At 33.8% G+C, this 20,437-nt stretch overlaps 3 protein-coding genes across 5 annotated transcripts; 2 read left to right on the top strand and 1 right to left on the bottom strand.

Annotated features, from left to right (window-relative positions):
* Positions 1 to 804: 804 nt before the first annotated feature.
* On the bottom strand, positions 805 to 3,697 carry LOC149736688 (uncharacterized). Its single transcript, XM_089876395.1, has 7 exons — positions 3,140 to 3,697; positions 2,716 to 2,797; positions 2,529 to 2,657; positions 2,309 to 2,436; positions 1,784 to 2,011; positions 1,508 to 1,691; positions 805 to 1,237 (listed from the first exon to the last, which is right to left on the bottom strand). The coding sequence occupies exons 1-7, from the start codon at positions 3,570 to 3,572 to the stop codon at positions 1,015 to 1,017; spliced, it is 1,407 nt and encodes a 468-aa protein (XP_089732521.1). The 5' UTR covers positions 3,573 to 3,697; the 3' UTR covers positions 805 to 1,014.
* A 516-nt stretch (positions 3,698 to 4,213) lies between these two features.
* On the top strand, positions 4,214 to 12,421 carry LOC149736687 (26S proteasome non-ATPase regulatory subunit 2-like). The gene is made up of 22 exons (XM_089876358.1): positions 4,214 to 4,415; positions 4,520 to 4,576; positions 5,003 to 5,167; positions 5,442 to 5,563; positions 5,941 to 6,037; positions 6,277 to 6,413; positions 6,691 to 6,849; positions 7,110 to 7,250; positions 7,448 to 7,512; positions 7,826 to 7,978; positions 8,413 to 8,523; positions 8,885 to 9,008; positions 9,072 to 9,159; positions 9,543 to 9,705; positions 9,945 to 10,046; positions 10,184 to 10,362; positions 10,623 to 10,754; positions 11,093 to 11,261; positions 11,448 to 11,563; positions 11,626 to 11,731; positions 11,808 to 11,972; positions 12,057 to 12,421. The coding sequence occupies exons 1-22, from the start codon at positions 4,323 to 4,325 to the stop codon at positions 12,188 to 12,190; spliced, it is 2,778 nt and encodes a 925-aa protein (XP_089732484.1). The 5' UTR covers positions 4,214 to 4,322; the 3' UTR covers positions 12,191 to 12,421.
* A 163-nt stretch (positions 12,422 to 12,584) lies between these two features.
* Positions 12,585 to 20,318, top strand: LOC149736686 (endophilin-A2-like). Of its 3 annotated transcripts, XM_089876406.1 has the most exons (12): positions 12,585 to 13,652; positions 13,864 to 13,932; positions 14,358 to 14,468; positions 15,069 to 15,159; positions 15,282 to 15,415; positions 16,284 to 16,341; positions 17,427 to 17,465; positions 17,845 to 17,945; positions 18,519 to 18,653; positions 19,050 to 19,167; positions 19,550 to 19,689; positions 19,841 to 20,318. In XM_089876406.1, the coding sequence occupies exons 1-12, from the start codon at positions 13,608 to 13,610 to the stop codon at positions 19,886 to 19,888; spliced, it is 1,089 nt and encodes a 362-aa protein (XP_089732532.1). In that variant the 5' UTR covers positions 12,585 to 13,607; the 3' UTR covers positions 19,889 to 20,318. The 3 variants fall into 3 exon arrangements, with proteins under 3 accessions (XP_089732532.1, XP_089732533.1, XP_089732534.1); XM_089876407.1 differs by lacking the exon at positions 17,427 to 17,465; XM_089876408.1 differs by lacking the exons at positions 17,427 to 17,465; positions 17,845 to 17,945 and adding an exon at positions 16,655 to 16,755.
* Positions 20,319 to 20,437: the final 119 nt, after the last annotated feature.

The raw sequence follows: 20,437 nt of genomic DNA, 5'->3' as shown, positions 1-20,437 counted from the left end.
ACATTTAAAATGGATGGAGGATAAAACGGGATGTACTTAGAAATCAGCTACGCTTATAAGTTACAACCATTGCATTTTGTCGTGATTTGTGTTATTGTTTATTCACACACGTTATTACAATACTACAATAAATATATGTCTATAATCGAATTACATTGGTTTTAAAGCTGATATAAATTTGTCTATCGTTAAGTATATAATATCGTCTATGAATCTGTATATTAATCGGGCACGTAGCAGCAAAACAGATTCGTTTTCGTCAAACAATTGTTGGACACATGGTGGACATCTATATAAACTCTATATTCTCAATTCTCATATCCTTATGTCTTATATCCCCTAACTTATATCCGGTCTTACATTTTTATTTTTTAAAGAAATGTTTAGATTTAAAACTGCACTACTATTTTTATCATTAATCTTAAAACGGAAAAGAAGCTCTCCTTACAAGCGTGTAGCTTAGAGTTTTTACCAATAATATTAACCTTATTACTACTATAGGGCAATGGAAGATGATTGGCAAATTTGACAAACACTTCGGGTTGGTTTGTATATTACTCAGTTGAGCCACGGCACTTATAAGGGTGGGGAAAGATGGGACAACCTTTCATTCTATTTTCTCGTTCCATTTGTAAGCAGAGAATACCCAAAGAATTATTAAATCGTACATTCACGACTTCTATAGACCGTTGTTAATTGTTTAAAACACGATCAGGATATTTAGATATTAAAAAAAAGATATTTCATTTTACCCCACAGGTGTTCTATCTTACACCCACAATAGTAAAAAACAAGACACACACATTTTTCGAATGAAATATTTAATTGGAATTTATTTCTTATCTCTTCTCTCCAAACCACATTACCACATGTAGTAACTCATAAGCAAGTAGGCTACATGGAACGAAACAACGAAAATACGCTTTATATTTGCAGAGACTATTACAGTTGTTTCACGGGTAAAAAATGCAACAGTGGGAATGTTCTTTCCACACATCAGACGTAAATACTTTATTAAAGTTCGCCACCAACTATTCCAGATGTACTCGATCCTCCAAAGCCAAGTTTACCAACCAACGATTTACCGAAGTTTACCAAACCGCTTACAAGATTACCAACTCCCAAGAAACCTCCTCCTGGACCTTCCTGCTGGCTCCCGTAATCAATCAAAGGTTTTAACTTGTTGTTCAAACCGTCCATGAGCATTAAATCCTCCTCTGTTAATTCAACTTTTAAACTGAAAGAAAATATATTTGTTGTTTGAATATATAGTAAAGAGAGATTGGATGCTGGGGCACCTTATCATTCTATTTTCTCGTCCCATTTGGTGGTAAACAAAAAAATTCAAAGAATTGTAAAACCGTATCCTAGCGACTCTCACAGACCGTTTCTAACACGACAGGATGTTTGGATATTATGTGCTAAAGATGTCCCAACGTCCCCTACAGTACTATATCTCTCCACAAGGCTATCAAACATATATTTTCATTGTTTTAAACTTGTTCACCTGTTATAATTCATGTGCAGGTGCTTTGAACTTGTTGTTCCAGGAATAACAGCGACACCCCGCGTCACTGCCCATTTTAAAATTACATCACTTGGAGCGCAATTTCTCCGATCCGCTATTTGTTTAATTGTGCTATCGGCTAACACTGGGTTTTTCTTCATTCCATCGTCAATCCACCCAGCTCCTATAAAAATGAAATTGGCATCTTATTACATATATGAATGCATCAAAACACCAATAATATTCTGACGCACAACAAAAAATGTATGATTGTACCTAGTGTGCTGTATCCTGTAAATACCATTCCATTTTTGGCTGCAATGCCCCTAGTACTGAGATCTTGGTAGTAAGGATCAAACCAATTCTGCAACACTGACACTTGTTTCTCTCCTTCCATCCACAGCTTCTCAATCTCTTCGATAAATGCGTTACTCACACCAATATCGCGAACCAATCCCTCATCAACCAAAACACCCATGTTGTTCCATCCTTCCAGCAAAGTACCTACCACGAAATAATTCATGAAACACTTGCGGGAAATAACGTTTTAAATGCAAGGGTTACATTGTAACAGTAACAAAGTATCCCAGCACATCAGTATACCAAATAATAACATATTTTTGTATCTTCTTGAAAGCGATAGCGAAGATCATATTATTCAAAAACGAAATAAAAGGATATTAGGATATTATGTGCCAAAACTGTTTCATCTTCCCCCACCCTACTATATAACTAAATAATAGCTTGCGCGCTAAGAGACAATCCGCAGGAAGTAGTTGATATATGACCCCACGCCCTTACCAGTAGCGCGACAGTAGGGATCCCCTGCGCAGTCCGGATAATGCACTAAAAGCAAATCCAAATAGTCAGTCTGCAAATTCTTCAAGCTTTCCTTCACCGCTTTTCGCATTTCCTTCATCCGGAAGTAACTGTAGATTTAAAATCAATGGCGTTACGCATATGTTATTCGCGTCCAAGTAATAATAATGCTAATGCATGTAATTAAAATACACGTTCTTACTCGGGCATTATTTTTGTAGTAATGAAAATTTCAGATCTTGGCACCCCGCTGGCCGCGATTGCTTTACCAATGGCAACTTCTGAAGATTCCCTCCTCGTCGCTTCGTAATTCTTCGCTGTATCAATCAATCTGTATTTATTTATATATGCATGAGATGTGTCTTTTAAGGAGAGAATTTAAGACTTACCGGTAGCCGATTTCCAGAGCCTCTTTAGTGATTCTGTAGGTGGCCTTCCCGAGTCTGTACGCTCCCAGTCCCAACAAAGGCACTGAAAAATGCATATGTTTTCAAACACGTGGTATATAATAGGTATATGACGTGATATATACAAAATATATTGGGTTTACACAAATAAAATGTGTAGTACTGTGGGGGTAGAATGGGACAGCTTTAGTACATAATATTTAAATATTTTGATCGTGTATTAAACAATTATCAAGAGTCTATATGGAAAAGGTTACGGTTTTATAACATTTTAAATGTTCTTCGTTTACTACCAAATGGAACAAGAACTTAGGATGAAAAGGTGTCCAATCTTTCCCCACCCCACTACATAATGCTTTACAATTGCGCAGATCAAATAAAATAATCGATGTTAAAACAAACGCACTTTTATAGCCTGATTTCAACGTTACGTTTGGTATGATGTAAGTGTTCGAATCCACAGAAGGCGAGCTACTGGTGTCATCTTCATTTATTTCTTTATTATTTCCATTTTCTGGATTTTGGTCGTCCGACATTGTCATAGGTTCGACTTTGGTTTGATCATCGTTTTGGTCTACTGGGTCTGGGCTCGTCTCGACAGTAACACTCTCACCACCATTACCAACAATATCATCTGGTTCTGGTATTTTGTTATCGTTGATTATTGGGTCTTCTTCGTAAACAGTGGTATCGATATTTTTGCTTTGAGAATCTCCATTATCTATGTCTGCCTCATTCTCTGCCGGTTGTCCAGCTTTGGCATCATTAATAATTGGGTCCTCTTCGCAGATTACATACGTTAAATAAACTGCGAGCAGTAGCAGTTTCGTCAAAAACATTATGTTGTTTACATGTACCGTAATATGCTATATGCCACTGCGGCTCAATAAAGACCCTGTACGCAATTTCAAAATAAGTTTATTAGTAGCTCTACTGCATGCCAGACTCATGTGCTTTTGTTCTAATGCACAGCTTGCATGCGGTATAAAAACTAGCTGAACGAAACAGACTGAACACCGGATATCTATTGACTTCCTTGGAATTTACAACTGAAACTGGATAGAGGATCAACTGGGTATACCAGGAGATCAGCTACGCTTTCAAACAATGTGCAGTTTGTCGTGGTGTGTGTGATTGTTTAAACACGCACACTGTTATGGCACTCGAGTTTACATGTCTGTTCAACTTATACCGAATTACATTTGTTTTAAACAGTTATCTACTTTTGCTTGTAAAAGCATGATGGTCGTTGAATAAGCAGTATAAATACTACTAAGTGCACACAATAAACGATATCTGTTATTACCATATTGCTTTAAGTTTAAACTATAAATAAAATATTCTAGATCCTTCGTACTCCCCAATTATATTATATGTTTGTTATTTCTACCGCGCCAATCACTTTACGGTTGAATAAAAACATAGACATAGTAAAAACTTAAACATGACATTTCGTTTTTGATTTGAGATAATAAGCGCTGTATAACGACTGTTTCGTTCATTTGTTTATGCATTGTTTATTTTGTATGTTACAAGGATACTGTGATTCAAAAGTAGTTCGGAATATTTGAAATAAACTGAAACGGAAAATGCCCCCAACATCTGAAGCGAAACCTGAATCAGTGAAAGAAGATGTCGCTAAAAAGGAAAAGAAGACAAAGGAAGAAGAAGAGCCAGAGCTGGTAAATGAAATTTAGTTACGTTAAAGCAATGTATCTTACTATAAAAAACTGTATTTTACTTTTATGGTGTTTTTTTAATTAAAAAAAATGCATTTTTGTAACAGAGTGAGGAAGACAAACAACTTCTGGATGAACTTAATCTTTGCATTGAACGATTGAAAGTAAGTGATGCAATATATGCACATGTAAATCTATGTGTACAGTTATTTAGGAAAATGTATGTTATCTGTATGTTACCAAGTTTGTTAAAATTTGTTACTGATGGAAAATCGTGTATATGTTTATCCTGTAAATTTATGAATAACAATTGAAGACAGAAAACAACATTTTTAAGTTTTTTTAATGTAAATTTAGGTTACACCCATATAAGAAATTAAATTGCCCAATTTATATCAGAAATTAAATTTAAGCGGATTTTCCATGATTGAAAAGAAAATTTGCGGATGGTAATCATTACCTGCAAAAAAAATTATAAATAAGCACAACAAGTTGTTGGAAAATAATCTTCAAAAGTATAGACTCCCATTCTGAACTAGTTCAGGCCTGTTTGCTATATCTATGTTTTAATGTACAATTGTTTTAAATAGGAAAGCGACGCTACTCTGTACAAGTCAGCGCTTGAAATTCTACGAACCAAGATCAGATCTTCCACAGCTTCCATTACTTCTGTTCCTAAACCGCTCAAGTTTTTGCGGCCTCATTATGGAACACTTAAGGAGATATACGAACGTATACCAATGAGTGAAAACAAGGTTTGTATGTAAATGGTTTTAGATTAGTTTGTTTAAAAATAATGGTATGTAATTTAATACGAATATAAATATATATATTTATACTGATTTACATATATATATATGTATAACTTTTTTATATGAAAATTATTTTTGTTAGAAAAAAATGTCTTTTCGTCCCTCTTTTGTGATTTTCACAGATTTAAAAATGTCACCTATTTACCAAGAGTAATTGAATAATACAGTAAACGCCCAAAAAATAGATCTTAAGCCTTGACCAGTTTAACTTTTGCAGAAATTCTGCGCCGACATTGTATCAGTGCTTGGAATGACGATCTCAGATGAACGTGAATGTCTTAAATACAGATTACTTGGTTCACAGGAAGATATTGGATCATGGGGACATGAATATGTTAGGTGCGTTTCTTGAAATTATACCGTTTTTATCCATTTTATTCGTTACAGAATTTAAAGTAAATATTGCATAGGAATAAATGTAACCACCCAGTAGAACCTCATTCTTATAAAACGGATTACAGTTTAATAAGAACATTAAATATCATACTTAACCCCAATTAGTCATTTTACATACAAGGTAACAAAGGTAGAAAGCAAAAACCTGCGTTATAATGACGGTTGTTGCTTCATCATAATAGTATTATAAATTACATTTATTTATATCTTTGTTTAATAACTTTTAACAGATTTATTTATTTTGTGTTTTGATACGTCACAATTTAGGACATCAGTTAAAAAAATATTTTCTTCGAATAATAAATTGTAATACTATTCAGACACATATCGGGAGAAGTAGCAAGTGAGTGGCAAGATATTGATCAAGAAGAAGAAGGCTCAAAAAATAAGCTTGCCCAGTTGCTGGCAATTGTCAAGGTATGGGCTTATTCGTTTTTCTTTATGCCATTATTCTAAATATACATTAAATCTTGATTGCATAAATGACAAGACACTTTTTATTATAAATGAAAAATAAATACATGTGTCTTATTTTTATTTTTACTTTTGTCTGCTTATAAGTTACTGTGTGTATTAGATTACTATGTTACTACTCTGTATTGCTGAATTTTCTGTGCACTATTTATTACCTAAAGTTCTACAATTACATTATTCAGGATGTGATACCATATGATATGAAGCACAATGCTGAAACTGAGGCTTGTGATTTGCTCATGGAAATTGAGAAACTTGACATGTTGCTTAACTTTGTTGATAAAACAACTTACGCTAGGGTTTGCTTGTACCTTGTCAGGTAAGTTTTGTGAATAATTCTTTGTAAAATCTGCATGTTTTATACGCCATAGCATTGATATAGATAAGAAAATGGATGAAATTTCATTCAATTCAAAACTACTTTATATACCTTGAACAAGCCTTTTGAACAATGAAATAAATATTTCTAATAATGAATTTATATTTTTTTAACAGTAATCTCATGAATCCTTTTCAAATGAATTTATAAATTTTTTTCGTTTTAACAATAATGTTATGAATCATTCTTACATTTAATGCAATGTATTTATGTTTAGTTGTGTCCCCTATGCTGCTGAACCCGAGAACACCAACTTGCTTCAAACTGCTGTCCAAGTCTTCAGGAAGTTTGATTGTCTTCCTGAGGCTTTAAGACTTGCAATGCAACTTAATGATATGGAACTTATTGTGGAAATTTTCCTTTCATGCAAAGACCAGTAAGTTGAAATTTTAAGTTGAAAAATATATTTTTAATTTTTTTGTATGTATGTTTGACATTTAAAAAATGGTATTTTAATTGATAGTTTTAGGTTTGTGCAACACCCTGGTTGTAACTGACAAGTTATGTTTAACAGATACAGTATTTTATTGGTTAATATCTTAAATTTAATGAATTAACTGCAAAAATATGCTGAAATAGATCATAGTGTATAAACAATTTTGAAATTTTGAATGCACGATTTATGTAAATTTTTAGAGCGATTCAGAAGCAATTGGCGTTTGCACTCGGAAGACAACAAGTTTATCTTGAATTAGATGAAGAAATGGATGAAGCTGATGATATGACTGAGATTCTTTCAAATTCTCATCTTAACAGTAATTTTCTCTCTCTAGCCAGGTTAGATGCTCGTATTTGTGTAACATTTTTCATTTTTAGCTTTTTTTTTTAATTTTTAGCATATCATGTATATCCATAATCCATATATCTTATTTATATCCTAATTAATCCTAATTAAATTTACCCCAAAAGCCCTCAATCCTAATTAAATATACCAAACATTATGTTCTTTGTTTAATTTTTGTTTAAATTACCAGAGAGTTGGACATTATGGAGCCAAAAGTCCCAGAAGACATTTATAAAACACACCTTGAAAATAGCAGTAAGTTTTATACATTGGTGTTTCTCAATTTGCAGACCACTTTTACATTAAGAATGTGAAATTTTTCTCCCAAACATTTTTGCTATTTAGTCCTACATTATTTAACAGATGCCCTTTAATAAACCTGTATTTTGATTCAGCAAAACTGACTTTTCAACGTCCTATTCAGGAGATCCTTATCATAGTTAAATGATCCTTTAAGAAATACAACAATGAAATAAAATGACTGAAAATATTTTATAAAATTACAGTATGCTGGTCAGCAACAGCATGTGTGTAATGTTTTATATGATTCCAACATTTAAATTCCCAGGACCAGGTATGGGACCATCTGGTTCAAATGTTGATTCAGCGAGAATGAATCTTGCTTCATCTTACGTGAATGGTTTCGTGAATGCTGCTTTCGGACAAGACAAGTTGCTTACTGAAGAAGGAAATAAATGGATTTACAAGAATAAGGAGCATGGTATGTTTTAATGAAGAGCATAAAATGGAAATAACTTAATTAGTAGTAATTATTATTAATCCTTTTTCCTACTTGAGACTTGGTGCAAATACCTATTATCCACAATTTAGACTGATTTTTTACTTAACTGCTACATTTGCCAATTTGGGTGTTTATTTTTCACATGAGAAATTTCTCTTTGGTATTCAAAATGCATATGGTAACTTAACACAAGCTAAACTGTACCAATAAACCAATTCCACCCTGCAAGAACATTGAAAATGGTCAAAAAGCGGTTCATTTATCAAAAAAGCTTCATTTATTATCTGCAGTGTTTATACTGGTATAATGTTTTTCTCTTTATTTACTATGCTGCCAAATTTCTTTATTAGTTGATCTTCTATTCTATGTAATTATGAAAATCAAGACATAACTTTAATCATTATCACATACAGGTATGCTTGCTGCAACTGCATCACTGGGTCTTGTATTATTATGGGATGTTGATGGTGGTTTGACACAAATTGATAAATATCTTTATTCTTCTGAGGATTACATCAAGTCAGGTGAATAATGTGTATTTTTTTTGTTGAAGAAACTCCTTAAAATAGTTAACATTTTGGCAGAAAGCTGATAATAAGAATAGAAAACTTTTGTTTTTGTCGAACAGTAAAAAATACATAATTGAGTTACACAGTAATTAAGTAATGTTTTGTTTTGGAAAATAAAAATTGTAGCCATTATTGCTTCTGTTATTCAATTTATAAGCAGATCATTGTACTTTTGTTAACGCCTAACGATTGAGGTAATGGACCAATTATGACCTATATCTTCTATTCTTTTCATGCCGCACAACATAAGGCCCTATATAAAATGGGTTAAAGATTTTAAATGTGTGTTAGTAATAACCTCTTTCTTTTATACCAGGCGCATTGCTGGCATGTGGTATTGTGAACACTGGTGTAAGAAACGAATGCGATCCAGCTCTTGCATTGTTATCAGACTATGTTCTACATAACAGCAATGTAATGAGAATAGGATCTGTCCTTGGGTAAGTTGCATGTGACACCATTAACAATAAGCATGACCACTTTTTCTAATGCTGTTCTTACAGGTTAGGACTGGCTTATGCTGGATCAAACCGGATGGATCTCATTTCTCTACTGACACCAGTGATGGCAGATTCAAAATCCAACATGGAGGTTTGTATGATTTATTTCACATTTTTGTTCTGTATGAACTTTTAAGCTTATTTAAGGATTTTTGGACATTTACCACCTGTATGTTAAATAGTTTTAAAACATGAAAAATAGGTATTGTAATAAAGCAGTGTCTGTACTTAACTTTACTCTGTACATGTCAGTGTTTTGGGGGCAAACTGGCTAAAGTAAACATGTAGTTTTTTTTAGTTGTCAGAGAATAATGCCTAAATAGGTTTATTACTTCAGAATTTAAATTAAATGTTAAACGGAAAAAAATCTTTTATATATATATATATATACATTAACAACATTTTCTTAATCCCTATTGTGACTAACTGCAAACAAGCATGACAACGCATATGTAACCACACCACCTTACACAGGTGATAGGAATCACTGCATTAGCACTTGGTTTGATATCAGTGGGAACATGTAATGGTGAGGTGACATCAGCCCTTCTACAAACACTAATTGAACGATCGGAATCTGAACTCAAGGAAACTCATGCGAGGTTTATTGCTCTGGCTCTTGCACTCGTTTATCTAGGTGAGCTATGTTTGGGGTAATGCACCAACTTTGACATAAATCCTGGCTCCCATAGCTGGTCACGCTGTAGTACCTCACCCATACAAAATAAAACTGTATGTTTGAACCAAAAAAAAGAAAAATATAATTGAGGAAAATCGTTGTTCATTGTTTTAACTTTATATTATAGTACAGTATTAGAAAATTCTTTTCCTTTTAATAGGGTATTGGTATTTACTACATTGTTGTTGTGAGTGTAGGTAAACAGGAGGCAGTAGATACAATACTCATGGCTTTACAAGTTGTTCCTGAACCACTGAAAGGATTTGCATCTGTTCTTGTGGAAGTTTGTGCTTATGCTGGTAAGATGATATGTGTGTGCTTTTGTGAGTGTAACATCCATAAATACTGAAGAGGTTTTTGTTATACTGTTGGATCAAAACATATAAAACGCTTGTGTTTCTTGTTCATACTTAATTATACATAATTGTTCCACCAGGCACCGGAAATGTTCTTAAAGTTCAACAAATGCTTCACATTTGCACTGAAACTGATAAAGAGGAAGAAGCCACTGATAAAACGGAGAAGAGTGAGAAGTCCGAGAAGAAAAAAGATTCCTCCACTTCTTCCTCAACACCATCCAGTGACTCCAAGAAGAAGGAAGAATCAAAATCAAAAGCAAGTTTTTTTTCAACTTAGTCTGCAAATTAATTCTGTCACTTATAATTTAATACACAAGAAAAAGCAGGCATAAAAACCAATGTTAGCCATAAAATGCATAACTAATTTATATGCAAAAAAACATAAAATAAAAACCTCTTGGATATTGTATATTTCTTAAGGCAGTGGGCCAATTGTGGGCTAATTCTCCGGTCTAACTGCATGTCACACCATAGGACCTCGCCAATTTACAATAATTTATCTTTTCTTTCATTTAGAGCGATGATAAGAAAACCAAGTCATCTGAATGGGGAATGACGCGTCATGCTGCTGCTGTGCTTGGCATTGGTTTGATTTCTGCTGGTGAAGAAATTGGCTCTGAGATGGCATTTCGTATGTTTGGTCATCTTGTAAGTTCCAAGCTTTGCTAATTAATTGCATACACTCAAGTTAATAATATGTACAAGTTCACTGCTATATCATGTCGTTAATGTGTATTGTATTACAGCAAAATTTCATAGCTACTGAACAATAACCTAATTAGGTCATCATTAAATGGTTAAAATAATCATTATTGTGTTATTTCTGTACATTAATGATTTACAGTTGCTGTGAACAATTGTAAGTTTAAAAATACGCTGCTGCACAAACTCAATAATTATTTTTAAACCAAATACTTCATATTGATATTGATATTCAATCTAGAATGTAACGTCAATAAATACCACTAACAATATATATGTTATAGTATCGTTATGGTGACTTGGCAGTGCGAAGAACTGTCCCACTAGCTCTTGCTCTTACCTCCGTGTCAAACCCACAACTTCATATTTTGGACACTTTGTCAAAATTCAGTCATGACTCTGATGCTGAAGTTGTACATAATTCCATATTTGGAATGGCCCTCGTAGGAAGTGGTAAGTGGTTTAATTTACATTTGTATAGTATTACATTCAGACTTGTTTTTTTCACGATGTTTGCTTCTGCAAAAATGTATAAATTTTAACACACACATTTAAAAAAAATTATTCCCACTCTATTTTGTACATTTCTTTACTTATGTTTTTGCAAAACCATTTAATATTTATAATTTTTTTTTACAGGTACCAACAACGCACGATTGGCGCAAATGTTGCGTAATCTTGCTGTATATTATTCCAAAGACCCAAACAATCTATTCTTAGTACGACTTGTCCAGGGTTTGGTGCATTTAGGAAAGGTATGATGCAATAATAGTAGTGGTACAATGAATCATAGACCTAATCCTTTGTTTATCTGCAGGGTACCCTGACCCTACAACCTTACCACAGTGATCGACAGTTACTTAGTCCTGTTGCAATGGCTGCTTTACTATCAGTTATTGTCTCATTTCTGGACGTCAAAAACAGTATGTGTATTATATTGCTTGTCATTCCTAGCAGTACCTTGTGCTGTGACTATAACTTTTTTTTTACTTTCCCCAGCCATTCTGAGCAAGAGTCACTACCTGCTATACACCTTAGTACCTGCAATTCAACCTAGAATGCTGGTGACATTTAACGAAGACCTTAATCCACTTACTGTTAGCGTTCGTGTTGGTCAAGCTGTTGATGTTGTAGGTCAAGCTGGAAAGCCAAAAACTATCACAGGTGTGTGTTGTATGTTCAACACATGTTGGAAGCATAAAAATGACAAAATCCCGTACCATACTTATTTTTTAATTTTTTTTTTAGGATTTCAAACACATACAACTCCCGTTTTGCTGGCATATGGTGAGAGGGCTGAGCTTGCTACAGAGGAATACATTGCTCTTACACCAGTGATTGAGGGATTTGTGATTTTGCGTAAAAATCCCGACTACGAATGAAAAGTTCCTTTACACCCTCTTAGAAACTACATATTTTTTTCAAATTTGCCCCAAGGCTATCCAGTTCAAATTTAATGTATGGCAGCTGCTGTTTTGAATCTGTGTAATTTATCTGCTTCCGTACCGCCTTTGTTGTCGTGCGTTTGGATTGTCAAGTTCACCTATTCATAACCGCAGCATTTAGGCAAGAAATTTGGTGTTGTTTGTGTTATAAACAACAAAACGACAGTTCATTGTAGTTTGGGTCTTCTGATTCAGGTGTTTGTTTCCATGTTGCTGTTTAACTTTAAGAACCCGAAAGGCAAAAATACTACACTTAGTATGAGAGTAGTAAGGGTTTCAGATAATCAATAATAAATACGAAATAGGAGTAGCGCCATTCTAGGATTTTTAGGTACACAAGCCTTGGCGTGGTAACTAAGTACAATATTCGTAATAAATATTTGTGGAAACACTGTTTCGGGGATTTTGGTCAGTCGTCGTGTTTCGAAATAAAGCGAATCATGAGTTTCGCGCTGGTGGTCAGCGCGTGAGTGGTACGTATGTAAGCTATAGGAGAAAAGTGCAACAACGTTTACGTGCGTGAGCGGATAGTTTGTGGATTGTGATTTGTAGCGGCGGTGTGTGAGTCATATGTTCATCTCAGTACCCACATGACGTTTTATGTTAATGTATCCGATGAGCTCAATGCATTATTACGATACCAGTTAGAACTGTAAACAGGTATATGGGTATACAATAGTTCAAATTATTAAGCGAGTAGTCAAGCCATACCTGCCGTGTTTCTGATGTATTGCATTTATAGGATTACTTATAGCCGTGATTTGTTGTGTACTACGTTAATTTAGTCTTAAGTGGTAACTTTTATAAATGTTACTTTGTAACGTTTTAATGTGCTATGGAATATTGATTTAACTCTTGTTTGTGTTAATTTAGTTTAGTTTGTGTTTAATTCAGTTAAAAAAATAGTGGTCTCATTTTGATTTGTATTTAAATATTGTGTAAAACGTAAATTGTAATAAAATTATATATATAACCTACAATATATATCTATGTGGTATGCGTATTTTCAACATTAATGGGGACATATTTCCAAACAACAATAACTTGAACATAAATTCATCATTTTCCTTTCATGAATTCAGACAAATCTAAATAATTACGTTCTTGAACTCCTTTGTTCCACAATTTCATTCAGTAATTATAGTGAGGACCCTGTTAGAATGCTAACCAGATGTTGTTATCAGTTACTGCACTTCAAATAGTTTTGCTAACTAGTAGTGTGGAATTTACAGCATGCAATGAGGTCTGCATGAGTAATGAATGCCCTTTGAACGTCATGTTATTTGTTTCTATTGTAGATTATAAGATAAGCTAATTTCTCATACTTATAATAAACTTAATTAAAGCCAACACCATGTCATTGGGAGGCATGAAAAAGCAGCTAAATAAAGCGTCTCAGGTAAGCTTATAAACACAACTCCTTTAGCGTTAACCTGTTTCTAAATGGTGTGGAACAATGATGTATAGTATGGATAATATACAACTATTTTACAAAGCTATGTTTTATTATAAAATTGACACTGGTGGTATTTGGTATTTGCATATAAATTCTATTCAGTTAGAAAACCTATTTGTTGAAATGCAGGTTGTTTAAAAATACTTTTTTACAGTACATGTCTGAGAAGATGGGTGAGACGGAGAAAACAAAAATGGATGAAGAGTTTATTGAAATGGAAAGAGTAAGTTGCTGTTTCTCATCGTTAAAATACTTTTAAAGAAATCTAAGCATTATTACTGATTTCATAGACAACTAATATGAGTAGGCATATGCGGGGTATGATGCATGCACTGAAATAGACTATGATACCCCATGTGAATTGTCTAGCTACACATATTAACATCTGAATTGGTAATGTTGCATTGAAAACAGGTAATAACATGAGATATGACATATGGGCAACCTGGTTTTTGATAAAACCATTCAATATTGTTGTTTGTTTTCCGGAAATGTCGGCGATATTATGGTGTTTGTACTGTATGACATGTAAAAACAGAATTAGTTTCCAAATTTATTGGAAAATGCACTGGTGTTAGCTAAAGCTACTTCAGAGTCAATAGAGGCCAATTCCACTTATCATCCACTTATAATATCAACACGTTTCAGAAAGTGGATGCCACTCAAAAGGCTGTAACTGATCTGATTAATCACACAAGGGAGTACCTGCAACCAAACCCAGCTGTTCGCGCAAAAATGAACATGATGAATAAGCTACAGGTATATTGCTTGCATGCAAAGGCAAAAGTATAATTACCAAAAACGCTCAAAGTATTGATTGACACATTTCTTAACTCCATATATATGTACATTTTGATCTTACAATTTGAACCACCTGGTAGTAGTAGTAGAGTTTGCATATTTGGAGGTGGGATAATAGGCAAACTCTGGTATAATTCATAGCTTCTCATTTGTCTGGTATATTATTACATACACATCTACATTGTTTTTATATAATTGCTCTACAAGACTACAACATTGTTTCTGTATTACTAATTACATGATATTAGGTTTACTATGAGTCTATAAACTACACAATGAATGTCCCAGCACTGTGTGCTCAGTGGTTGAGCACTGTAGTAAATTAGGGGGCTTTGTCTAGTTTTAATGTACCAAGTTGCTAAGATATTCTGTTACAAAAGTTGGGGGGTGGGGTAGTACTAGTAGGCCAACTCTGGTATAATTCACAGCTTCAATTCCTTGGCATGCATCCCCATGAGACCCATATATAACAGTTAACACACAGCACAATTTGATTCATGCACTGCAGTATCAATAGTACTAGTCAACAACTTTTTAAAATGTGTTTTTTTTTTTCAGGGTAAAGACATGAAATATCGTCAAGTAGAAGGTGTCCTAGGAGAAGTAATGGTGAAACACGGCACTGATCTTGGGCATGAATCAAATTTTGGTAAGATCTGCAAATCCTAGTGTTACTAGTACAACAGTAATCATCATATGGAATACTAGAATAGTATCGGCTGAAACCAACAAAGGAAGTGTCCGTTTCTATTGTTTGCTTGTTTAACGCAGGGGAGGCATTGAAAGAGGTGGGTGAGGGTATGATTCAGCTCTCTGAAATAAAAGATTCTTTGGACGTCAGTGTAAAGCAAGACTTCATTGATCCTTTCTATCAATCTTTTGATAAAGACATGAAAGAAGTCCTAGTAGGTTCTAACTTCTAATACGGCTTAATATTTCTTCACCAATTTATCAGCATTGCTTATGTGTGTGTCATGCTGTATGCTTATGTAAACATAAAGCGAAACTAGGAAATACCTTTGTACTGGGTACAAGTAAACAGTAATCTGATAACAGAGTGGTTAGAAATTAGAATCACGTCATATTAGCACTCATTTGTCTTTATTATTATTACAGACCTCTGTTGTGTTTACAGCATTATTTCAGTATTATTAATTAAATGATATTACATTTACTATGAATTTTACAATGAATGTCAAAGCACTGTGTGCTCAGTGGTTGAGCACTGCGCGAATGAAGTAAATTATGGGGCTTAGGCAAGTTTCAATGTACCAAGTTGCTAAGATATTCTGATTCAAAAGTTACCACCCAAAAGTGATAAAGGAATAGCTGTGGTTACTTAGGTCTACTCAGTATGAGCACTCCATATTTAATAGGTTGCTGAATAAAACATAAGGCATGACATTTGTTTGCTATCTGTTGGTATTAAATTGTAGTTTGTGGGTTAAAACACACAAGATTATGTTTTACCAATATATATCAATAAAGAAAGAGCCTCCTATTGCATTGAACTACCTTTTTCTATCGCTTTTTATTACTAGTGTAAGGAATTAATATTGCTGCAATATGATTGTCACATGCATTGTATCCCTCGATGATAATGTGTGAATCACTTACAATTACACTGTTTTGTGTTTTCCCATGTTTCATTTTACCTGTTTCTTTCCTATGTCACATTTTACCAGCCGGCAGCCTCCATACTATCAAAAAGTTTAATAATGGAATAATTTAAAACAATTGTTCATATTTAATTACGAACAATGTGTTTTTTAGCACCACCGAAAAAAATTGTCAGGGAGAAGACTTGATTACGATTATAAAAGGAAAAAAGGTAAGAATTGTATTTTTATTAAATCGTACAAAATATTTAATATCGGCCATACTGATAGTTGGGGTATTGTTGTTTTTTTAACATAATAAATGTGAAATGTTATGCCCATTATGTTAAAGAGCAGTGAATATGATCAAGTTACTGGTACTTTCCAACATAGTGTTGTTATTTTAGACAGATTTTTTGTGAAACTAGCTAAACAATTTTATTACTGTTTTGTATATTATAATATCATTACTATTTTCACATTTAAATGACCTTAATTCAATCATTAATCGTTGTTGGCTCATTTTCACTGTAATCGGTACAATAGGCAGTAAAATATCTCCGGAAGAAATCCAATTAGCAGAGGCAAAATGTCAAGAGGCATTAGATCTAGCTGATTCTTTCATGTGGAACATGTTAAGTTCAGATGTGAGTGTCATGGGTTTGACTGCAGAGCCCGTAGCCCTTTTGATTTTTCTTAAGTTTTCTTGTATGTTAGTTTGTAATGGAGTAACGCCGTTTACTCCATTGATTGTTACTTTGCTTTTGTTGTTTTTAATGCGTTCTGTGGCTGAGTTTAACCCCAGTTTTCGCTGTGAGACTTCATTGACAGTTACACATCCTGCCCTGTAACTCTTAGTAGAGTTTTTTTTAACCTGCATGTTTTTATATTGGTTTTCATGATCTTTAAATCAATTACAGTAGGTTGCACCATGTTTCGTGATCAGAGCATGACTATCAGTCAGTTATAATGTGTTTTAACTTGTATATAAAAATGATTAGCCTATTTACACATTTCACGGTCCCTGTTTAAATATGGTATGGGCAGTATAAACTATCAAACTTTGACATAACTTAAAGGTTCCAAAATTAAGTTCATCAAAAAGAGATTGAGGTTAAATACCTATATGAGCTTTGTCTTTTGTTTCAATTGCTTTGAATCCCATGGTTTTATTGATTTATCAAGAGTATTGTGCGGTCAAATGGGAAGGTTAGTTTCATCTCTCTTGGGATATTTAGTTTAATTTTGACTGGATTTCTTTGCAGAAATCTATATATCTAGTGTGATAAGTTGTTGATTAAATTATGTCCAATGATAGGTCTGCAACATGGGATGTTTCAGGGCACTTATGTTAGTGGTAAGCCAATGTTTCCCATATAAAATGCACATTCCTGTTTTGTGGTCATACATGTACATAGTTTTGTGGTTATCCAATATTCATGTATGTAGCTGCGTGTGTGGATAGTTCTTTTGCAAAAGGTCATTTTTGTTTTCATGCATTGTTGTTTGTGACCTACATTAGTTTTGAGGCAATTTCCGGTTGAATAATTGGAAACATTTGTTTTATGTCGCTTAGTTTTTGTTTCATTGTGCTCTGTTTGGTCCGTGAGTCATCTGTGGGCGGTCTACTTAAAATGAGGCTGCAGTTCCGATTGTTGTCAAAAAGTTTACATGCATAGGCCATGGGTATTACTATTGTGATAATAGCTTTAATAAATTGCTCGATTGGGTGGCAGGAGCCAAAGTACCTCATGAGGAGGTGGTACAAGCTGAGCAAAAGCTGGACGAGTCCCTTGAACTGGCGGGCAGCAGCATGTTCAATCTGCTAGCTGGAGATGTGAGTTTTTCTCCACAATGTTTTATTCTTAACTGTCGTGCTATTGTTTTACGGATGGCTGGACTTACCTTCTAAAAGTCATATTCCGCCATTTCGTTTGGCTTTGTCAAAATTGGTGCCAAATTCATTATAGCGGTGCTTACATTTTTTATATAACTAAGCTGGTGCAATCATTGTAGCAAAACGACATACTATTTGTCAATACACATAAACGTTTGGTTAATAAATCAAGTTGTCACACATCTACACACAATAGGTTTGCTTGCGGTGAACTGTCAATCCAACAAACTTAATTTCCTGCTGTCAATCTAACAAACTTATTTTTAAGTTTTTTATTTGCACAAATATGTTTGCCTTTAATTTTCACTAAATTTCACATGCATGCTTACTTTATAGAAGCTTTTATGCCACTCCTTTTTGCATGTGCTGTGCTTTTAAATTTTTCATTTTAAGTTTTTTAAACTTTTTTTTGTTTATTTCCAATTTAAAATTATCCTTCAATTGCTTGGCCAAATACTTGATAATTGCGCCAAAAAACTATGCCAAAAAGTGAAAAGTAATATGTACAACCAGGTTGAACAAGTACGACAGCTGGCGGCACTTGTGGAAGCTCAACTAGAATATCATCGACAGTCTGCCGACATTTTGGAATCGGTCAACGATAAATTAAACAAACAAATTGAAGAAATTAATTCAAAACCGGAAAAAGTTAGTTTCATTTTCAATTTTTCTGTTTGAAATATTATCCAGGTGTTATAGAACAAACATAGGGAAGTTATGAAGTTTATTATGTTAGGCTAACCACGTAGTCACGTTTATTTCCTGAAGCAGAGTGTATCAAACATGGTTACCATTTGTCCCTACACAGTTTCGCATATCTGGTGTATCACGTTTGCAATGACGTCAAAGCAGTTTCACTGTAGGAAATAATTACAAACTATTTTAGTTGTGAATTGTTTCCTTTCCTAAAACTGAATGGCACAAGTATGTCTGGCTTATAACTAGTATTGCGAAACTTTTGTTAAATCAAATGCCAATTTGTTTAATACTACATGAATGTTTGGTTTCTTTGGGTCACCTTTATTTTTTATTTTCTTGTATTAGGAGCGGACAAAGAGACAGTTACGAACCAGTAGTATTGCACCTGCTGATAGAACTCCCACACATACAACACCAGCTATTCCTCAAGCAAGTCCTAGGCACACAGCTCCACCACCTAAAGGTGAGTTTTTTTACCAAAGAAGTAATGAATAAAAAATTAATGCTGGTGGTGGAAGGTACTGTTTGGTAAATGTACATTAAAAAAAATTGTTGGGTAAATGTACATTATTTTGTTTTTTTAAAACTTACTCTTGGAATATTTGTTGATATATACAAAATTCGTGCTGCTTGCCTGCTTTTATACAAATGGGCAGAAAATAATGTTGCACTGGCTGTTTCTTTAGGCTTGAGATGTAGGCAAAATAAATATATATCTGTTATGTTATATTATATGATTTGTTGAACTTGATTTTTGTCTGTTACAAATTTCCTTTTTTTATGTTGTAGTCAACTTTAGCTTGCAGATTTATTTTGATATAATAATCATATTATCCTTAATATAGCTACCCAGCCAAGTTGCAAGGCTATTTTCGACTTTGAACCTGAAAATGAAGGAGAGCTGGCCTTTAAGGAAGGAGAAATACTTACGCTTGTTGCTGAAATAGATGATAATTGGTTTGAAGGAATGAGTCAGAATGGAGATGTAAGTTGCATAATTGTACTGTTGTGATTTAAACATTTATGTTACTGATATAGTTGTTGTAACCATTACATTTGACTCCTCTGTGTAGGGTATTAACGTACAAGTTTGTGCAGAATAATTACTAATTTGTACACGTTTTGATTTCTTACAGACCGGATACTTTCCAAAAACTTATGTTGAAGTGGTTGTTCCTTTGTAAAAGATGGGAGTGGGATGCCTGAGAAAGAGCTGTTGGTGGAAACTTAGGGAATTGCAGAAGTACAAGCATAGCATTAAAACAGATGCAAACTCTTTTTGTTTGTTCCCACCATGAGATTGTCTGATGTATCCATTTAATACTATTTATGTATCATTCATGTACTCTTCTTGTTACGACAGCTTGTGGCACAAAAACATATACTTGAGCTTCCATCTTTTCACACAGCATTTACATTTACTCCCACTGACATCACACAGCGTTCATATTTTACTTATAAATCCCAATTTTGACAAGTGTAAAACGGTGATTTTCTAGCTGTAGAAACTACAACTTTAGCATTAGACAACAAACACATTATGGATGTGTGTGTATGCACTTTACTTGTAATTCAAAACTGTATATAAATAAATCATTTACTGTTTAAGAATAATTTTGGATGTAAACTTTGTTTTGTAGTGGAGTAAAAATAATAACAGGAGGTAGAAAGAAAATTCCTAAGAACTTTAAAAGGAGCCATTAAATTCTAACAGTATAAAAGAAAGAAAGAGC

This window comes from Ciona robusta, chromosome 4, assembly GCF_009617815.1.
Source record: "Ciona robusta chromosome 4, ASM961781v2".
NCBI classification, from domain to species: domain Eukaryota; kingdom Metazoa; phylum Chordata; class Ascidiacea; order Phlebobranchia; family Cionidae; genus Ciona; species Ciona robusta.
This window is presented reverse-complemented; position numbering and strand designations above follow the sequence as displayed.